Source organism: Myotis davidii, unplaced genomic scaffold (genome assembly GCF_000327345.1).
Source record: "Myotis davidii unplaced genomic scaffold, ASM32734v1 scaffold771, whole genome shotgun sequence".
Taxonomy (NCBI): Eukaryota; Metazoa; Chordata; class Mammalia; order Chiroptera; family Vespertilionidae; genus Myotis; species Myotis davidii.
This window is the reverse complement of record NW_006282668.1, coordinates 554,199-561,669: the sequence shown is the minus strand read 5'-3', so window position 1 is coordinate 561,669 and position 7,471 is coordinate 554,199. Positions and strand designations below refer to the sequence as shown.

General features: G+C 51.4%; 1 protein-coding gene across 3 annotated transcripts in view; it reads left to right on the top strand.

Moving 5' to 3' along the window:
- Window positions 1-6: 6 nt before the first annotated feature.
- Window positions 7-7,471, top strand: part of HLF (hepatic leukemia factor) — a 46,504-nt gene continuing 39,039 nt past the window's right edge. For all 3 annotated transcript variants that reach the window (XM_006753164.2, XM_006753163.2, XM_015560792.1), the window contains exons 1-2: window positions 7-394; window positions 2,512-2,844. In XM_006753164.2, coding sequence (XP_006753227.1) covers window positions 280-394; window positions 2,512-2,844 — 448 coding nt within the window. In that variant the 5' untranslated portion in view covers window positions 7-279. The remainder of the gene's footprint in view (window positions 395-2,511; window positions 2,845-7,471) is intronic.

The window sequence follows — 7,471 nt, the reverse complement described above, 5'->3', positions numbered from 1 at the left end:
AAGGCGGTGGGTTCAAGACAGGTGAGAGCATCCTGCAGGTCGCCGCCCAGGAGCCGGGGGGCACTTGGCGCGCTCTCCAGGGACAGGCTGCACTGGAAACCTGAAAGTTTTTGGCTTTTATTTTTTTATGCAGATGCACTTATAAAGATATAAGTACATTTTTGTTCTTCCCTTGTCTCCAAGCGAGTACTTTTGGCAAAGGACGGAGGAAAAAGCTCAGCAGCATTTTGGGGGGCGGTTGTTGTATTTTTTCTTTTTAAGAAAAATATTTGCATCGCAATGGAGAAAATGTCCCGACCGCTCCCCCTGAACCCCACCTTTATCCCGCCTCCCTACGGCGTGCTCAGGTCCTTGCTGGAGAACCCGCTGAAGCTCCCCCTTCATCCTGAAGACGGTGAGCGCTGCCCTCCTGGCTGCCCCGCTCTGGGTGGGAACGATGCTCCTGGGGTCCCCCTCCTTCACAGGCCACCCCCCTCCCCGCAGCTAGCTGGCTGGAGCATCCATCTCCCTCCGTTCCCAGGGACCCTGGCCCTGCTTTAATGACATAGAGGAGCTCACCCATCACCCCACTTCTCCTCGAAAAATGGTGACCCCCTCACCGTGCAATGTTTAAAGTAGTGCTGGGGACCCGGCCCGGCCTCCCTGGGTCCCGCTCCGGCTGCGCGGGTAGGAGATGTAACTTGACAGGTCAGTGTTTCCCTGTCTTAGGCTTAGGCTCCCGCAGGGAAAAACCGCCCGCTCCAGGGCAGAGCTCTGGCTGGGGGAGGAGAAATCAGGGGGCTTGCTTCCGAAGGGGTGGGGGCCCGAATGGGGGGCCTCACTGCCTAGGCCGAGTATTGGGATCATGTATTGTTTCTGTTCTTAGCTCGGATTTGGAGCTCACGAGGTGTGCGCGGAGACCCTGGATGGGGTGAGGGGTGCTGTCTCTCAGCGGGAAGCGGTGCACGCCTCCAGCACCGACACTGGCCCGCTGCACTTTCTCGGTGGGAGGGGAGCGAGGAGCAGGCTCACGTGTAGCCGCGAGGAGCCTCCTCTGGCCTGAGCCCTTTCCCTTTCCCGGTAAGTCCCAAACCTTTCCCTGCGGCCTCGGCTGCAGCGACCTGACGGAGGGGTCAGGGGTCGCTCAAGGAGGCGCTGAACCCCGCTGGTGCCGCCAGGGATTTGCATTTGGGCTGATCCCAGTAGCAAATGCAGACCCTGTGTGGCTCCGAGTGGAAGGTCCAGATCCTTTGGCTGGGAAGAAGAGCTTGGGCGTGCTCGCATCTTCTTGCATCTTCTTTCCTGGCAGGGGCCAACCTGTTGCATTGCACAAGTTGAGGGGTTCCTTCTTGGTCTGCAGAGCACAGCTTTCCACGGAACTCGCCTTTAAGGAGTAGCTCTTGGCAGGGAGGTGCTGCCTGCAGTCTTTTTTGCATCCGTGGGTGTTTTAAGTCAGATTCTCAGGAGATGAGACTGTAGAGGATTAGAATGGATGGCGGTGGAGGCTGTGTTTCTCCGAGGAAGAAACTCAGAAGCCAAATTCCTTAATCCCAGATTCCACCGGCGCCTGAGTACTAGACTTGGCAAAATTCTGAGCGCTGGTTACAGCTCTCCTGGGGGGAGGCAGTACTTCCAGGTAAAAATTGCTGCACACCTCCATCATAGGGATGCCAAGTGACCACCTTTTCCATTAGCTGTGCTTTAACAGCTTGTGTACGTGTGTAATTTTTGTGAATCAGGTCATACTTACGTGTTTAGGGGAAGAGGCTGAAAACACTTTGTATTTAAAAAAAAAGAGAGAGAGAGAAAAGAAAACTCGTTTTGTAAAATCCAGTGTAGCCCAGTGGATTTAGAAGCAAAACCTGAGCTTAGGCGGTCTTCTGTGCCAATATGAGGCGTTGGTCAAGTTCCTTCCGGCTTAGAGCCTCCGTGCCTTCATTATAAATGGGGATAATCACGATTTGCAAGTTGGTTCTGAGAGTTTAGGAGTTAATATATGGAAAGAACCAGGAATGTAGTAGGTGCTCAATACACGGTTTCAAAGAAGGGTGGGGAGTCCCTGCTTTAGCAAAATTAGAGTCACCAACTCCCCGGCTGGCTTTCCACGTCCGAACGACTTCATGTTGTTACGGTAATGACTTTCCTGGATGCTAAATCATACCTGGTTATTGCCCTTTTCCCTAAAAATCCCAGCAGCTTTATATAACTGCAGGTGTTACTTCCCCACTGTAGATTTAAATGATTTGCCTCCTCAAATAATGCCCCAAAGACTGTGCCCCCTTGTTTACGTCCCAGAGCAGTCTGTCTCCCTGACCCAAGGACCAGCGCTTTCTTTCCAAAGTAAATAGGAAGATATTGAAAAACAGGCCAAGATCCATGTCCTGCCTGAACTTTTAACTCTAGATCCACAAAAGCCGGCGGCCAGACAACCCTGGTGTTTGTGACCGGTGGCTTTGTAGCAGAGGCCGGGAGGGGTGGTGACAAAGCCGCACGCTTCCTTTGTTAAAGTCCGACTCTCCCCTTTCCCCGCAGCGTTTCATAAAGACAAAGACAAGGACAAGAAGCTGGACGATGAGAGTCACAGCCCGACCATCCCCCAGTCCGCCTTCCTGGGACCCACCTTATGGGACAAAACCCTTCCCTATGACGGAGACACTTTCCAGTTGGAGTACATGGACCTGGAGGAGTTTCTGTCCGAAAACGGCATCCCCCCCAGCCCTCAGCACGACCAAAGCCCGCACCCCCCGGGGTTGCCGCCCGCCTCCTCCGCTGCCCCCTCCGTGGTGGACCTCAGCAACCGGGCCTCTGCACCCCTTCACCCTGGCATCCCGTCCCCGACCTGTATGCAGAGCCCCATCAGACCAGGTAACCTCTCCGAAGGCTCTCCCTCCTGACTCCAGGGAGGGGCGGGGGGGGAGGGGAGTAAACTTCTTCATTGGGGGACTTAGCTCGCTCTGAAAGAGGAGCCTCGTACAGGGTGGGGCAAAGGCAGGTGTACAGTTGTTCATTTGGAAAATGGTACAGGGATGAATAAATGCTCATACAAGAGTAAACCCTGTTTGGCGCACTCACCACTGTGCACCTGTTTTTGCCCCATGCTGTTCCACCCCCAGCAGCCGTGGTCCCACTCCAGTGAGTGTCTGCATCACCAGGGAGTCGGCTGAATGCAGACCAACCCTAGAAATGCTGGGTTTTCAGGCCTGGGGTGAGGGCCCAGGAATATGCATTTTTAACCAGCCCCCTGGGGGATTGGATGAAGTTGGTCCAAGGACTGCAGTTTAAGAAACACCAGCTGACAGGTGGTATTTGGAGAATTCAGGATCCCTCTCATCTCCTGCCCCTTGTCCACATCCCCCAACTCCCCGGATACAAGGCTTGTGCTCAGTGATGTGTGGAGACTCTATAAGGCAGTGGTTTACTTATGTCCACCCTTATCTGGCCTAAAGGGAAAAATGATGTTAGTTAAGGGTGTGGGGCAGAGAGCCTTTTTATCTTTTCATCTCGCGTTGTCACGACTGAGAAATGTACTCTCAGACCCCTCTCCTAGTGAGCACGACTTAGCCTTTTTCAGCACCCGGCCCCACAGTTCTCTCTTTAGTGTGCCTCTAAAGCAGTGGTTCTCAACCTTCCTAATGCCGCCACCCTTTAATACAGTTCCTCATGTTGTGGTGACCCCCAATTTCATTGTCACAAATTGAACATAATTAAAGCATAGTGATTAATCACAAAAACAATATGTAATTATATATGTGTTTTCCGATGGTCTTAGGCAACCCCTGTGAAAGGGTCGTTCGACCCCCAAAGGGGTCGCGACCCACAGGTTGAGAACCACTGCTCTAAAGCAAGTTGTCCTTACATTTCCTTTTGTCATTTTCCTCTGTCTGAGCACACTGAATCCACTTTTATCAATGCCTGCAAGGCCGCAAGGTCGGCTGTAAATGGTGTTGCAATATTACAAAAACCATCCCCTGAAATGACCAGGACTTCAAAACCCACTGCTGAGCGCTCTGCTGCACTCACGGGCAGAGGCAGCTGTGGCTCCGTTCCTGTAGCTCCCTGTAGTTCAAAAATGAGCAGGAAGAAAGGCCGTGTTTTGTCCACAGGTAACCAGGAACAAAGATTCAGCCAGATCCATTGTCAGGAAGGCCTCGGAGCCGAGGCCTTCGCTGCAGGGGAGGACAGAAAGCAGGACAATGGGAGATTGTGCTAGAGATCTTTCCTGAACCCCGCGTCCTCCATGCGATGCGGGGAGAATTTCTGTGACACACAGAGCAGGTTTAAAATGAAGGACAAGTGGCAAAGGAGGAAGAGCGCCCCCCTGCCTTGAAATGTTAGTGTTGGGGTTAAAGTTCTCCCATTCATAGCTCTCTGTGCCGGCCCCCCTCCTCCAAAACCTACTTTGAGTGATAACCCAGGGCTACTGGCTGGCATGGAATTCAGTCTTAACCTCTGACCACCCAGGAGGCTGCGGAAGCTCGGGAAAACACTCTTTTATGTGACCCCGAGCCCCTGGTACTAAGAGCGCACAATGCCACTGTCTTCACCTTCTTCCCGGGGACAGACAAGCAGCAAAACAAACCACTGTTCAAAGTGGCACAAAACCAGGGAGAAGGGGGCAGAGCCCCAGTGGGAAGGCACCGTTGTGCCTCAGGCTTTCTGCTCTGTGGCCATTCACAGGGACAGCCTCTCGGAGCCTGTTTCCCTTTGTGTAGAATGACAGAGCCTCTATTTCAGTGGTCGGCAAACTCATTAGTCAACAGAGCCAAATATCAACAGTACAACGATTGAAATTTCTTTTGAGAGCCAAATTGTTTAAACTTAAACTATATAGGTAGGTACATTGGTATTAACTTAATTAGGGTACTCCTAAGGCTTAGGAAGAGCCACACTCAAGGGGCCAAAGAGCCACATGTGGCTCGCGAGCCGCAGTTTGCCGACCACGGGTCTAGTTGATTGAGCTTTTGTGAAAAGTGGAGGTAAGGTACATAAAAGGTGCGGTGACTGGCGCAAATGTTCTGCTCACGAGAGCAGCGGTGACCGTCGTCATGTGTGTCAGCTTTTATCATTTAGTTCGATCCCTGTCTTCTGAAATGCCTTCTTAGAGTGATGAGGTACAGTATGCAGCCACTTCATCTGGGGAGAACTATCAGGAGGTGTGGACCGATCGTTATTGGAGTGGGGTGCTTGAACCCTACCACTTACAATCAACCCTCTGCCAAATACCATGTTAGAAATACTGTATGTTTTCCCAGAAGGTCTGCAAATATTGGGCCCACACCTTGGTTCATTAGGATCCGTGTTCATCAATGACTCAGGAAGCCGAGGTGCCCCAGTCCGATTCGCAGCCCATAGCTAGGACTCCTGGTTTCAGCGCTGTCACTGTTAGGTTGTGGGGGAAGGAGAGGCACTAGGACCAAAGGGGACCCTGGGGTCTATCCACAAACTCTTCGTTGACATGTCTTTTTTTGATCATGGAAACATACTTCAAAATAATCTCCTTCTTTGAATTGAAAACACAATGATATTCCTGACAAAAAAGGGAAAACATGAAAGCTCTTCTTCAAATACCAGATGCAGATGAAATGCCCTCTGCTGTTGATCCTTCCAAAGATCATGATATAAACTAGAGCTCTCAGGGGTGGGCCTGATGCAGGGCTCCTCATGAGCAAACGGACAAAGGAGAACGTTCTCCACTGTCCTGTGTCATCGCAGGTGACCAGGATGGAAATGCCAGGTGAATCTTGAGGAAAATAAATCCTCAGAAGGAAAGGGCACAGAGGTAGCCTGGAGCATTCTGGGAATTGTGTAATCTCAGTCTAGAGCAGGACTTTTCCACCTTGGCCATGCTGCTGTTGTAGGTAAGTCTTCATTGTGGGGAACTGTCCTGTGCATTGTAGGAAATTTAACAGCACACGCACACTCACACACACACACACACATTCACACACATTAACACACACACACACTCACACACACACTCACACACACACACACTCACACACATTAACACATACACACACACTTACACACACACACATTAACACTCACACACACATTAACACACACACACACACTCACACACACACATTAACACACACACACACACACTCACACCCTCTCACAATCACAAACACACATACTCACACACACATTCACAAACTCATACACTTATCCACACACACTCATCCATCCATACACACACACTCATTCTTACACTCGCACATACACTCTCGCACACACACACTTAGATATTTCTCCACACACACTCACTTATTCACACATACCCGCTCACACAAACACTTATTCACACACACACACACACACACACACACACACACACACAAACTTTAGCTGTGACAAGTGAAAATGAATCCAGTCGCTGCCAGGTGTCCCCTGGAGGCAAAATCACCCCTGTTGAGAACTGATGTAGACCTTCCATGTGGACAGCAACCTGGGGCCTGAATTCGGACCCTGTCACACACGTGGATGCTTTTGACCTCCTGTAATGCTCTGTGGCCAAACTCTCGAGAATGTCAGGAGACATTAGGTTTCAAGAGGAAATGTAATGTTAATAGAGCAGAGGGGTACACTTTTTAGTTTATAAAAGCGTGGCATCGGTGAGCCAGGAGACATGTTCAGAGCCGTTTTGTTAAACATTCGTTTTCTGCTGTTGCATCCCCCGCGTCATGCTGGGGAGCACGTGTCATCAGGGCTCTCCGTGTGGCGGAAAGGAAACAAGGTCAGGCGGTCGCACATGGGGCATTTCTAGGTCTGCCCAAAGCATGTCTTGGAATGACAAGGTGAGGTTCCTGTGAATTCTCATACTATCGACCGTGACTGGCCCCCACCCCCTTTCCTGTTTGGCACACCCGTCCTTATTCCTCTGTCTAGCTCTCTGATCAAGAAATGAATCAAGTGTCTGGAGAAATATACTTTGCCTTGAAGAAATAACTCAGGGACCCCTGCACCCTCCTGTGGCTCTGGGGTGCCGTGTGAACTTGGGTTCACAGCTTCCTGGGCTGACATCTAATGAAAGAAGAGGAGCGGTGGCTGCTGGGTGCTCTAGCACCTGCTCCGGCAGCTCGGTCACCTGGGCGCAGCCTCTTGGGTGTCCCAGAGAGCAGATGCAGGAGTCGCCCTGACCACATGGGTGATTGTGCGCCAGGTGCCATCAGGAGTGGTACTTGGAAGCGCCAGGTCCTGGAAAAATAAGAACCTGTTTGCCCGGAGGATGGAGCGGCTGCTGTAAGGACAGCAGTCCCTCTAGGGAAAGTCGTCCACAGCAGACAAAGGCTGAGTTATTTTAAAATCACATGCTGTAAAGCCAGAGTTGAAATCGTTTCCTCTGGTGGTTTTTCTTTGAATAGCTTGGGGGTGTCCTGCCCTGGTAGACCCATACCCAGCTGAGGGTTGAGGAGCCTCCCTTTCCGGGTCTGAGCACAGAGAGCGGCTCAGGATGAAGGCCGGCTACGGGTGATGAGAAAACCCCTCC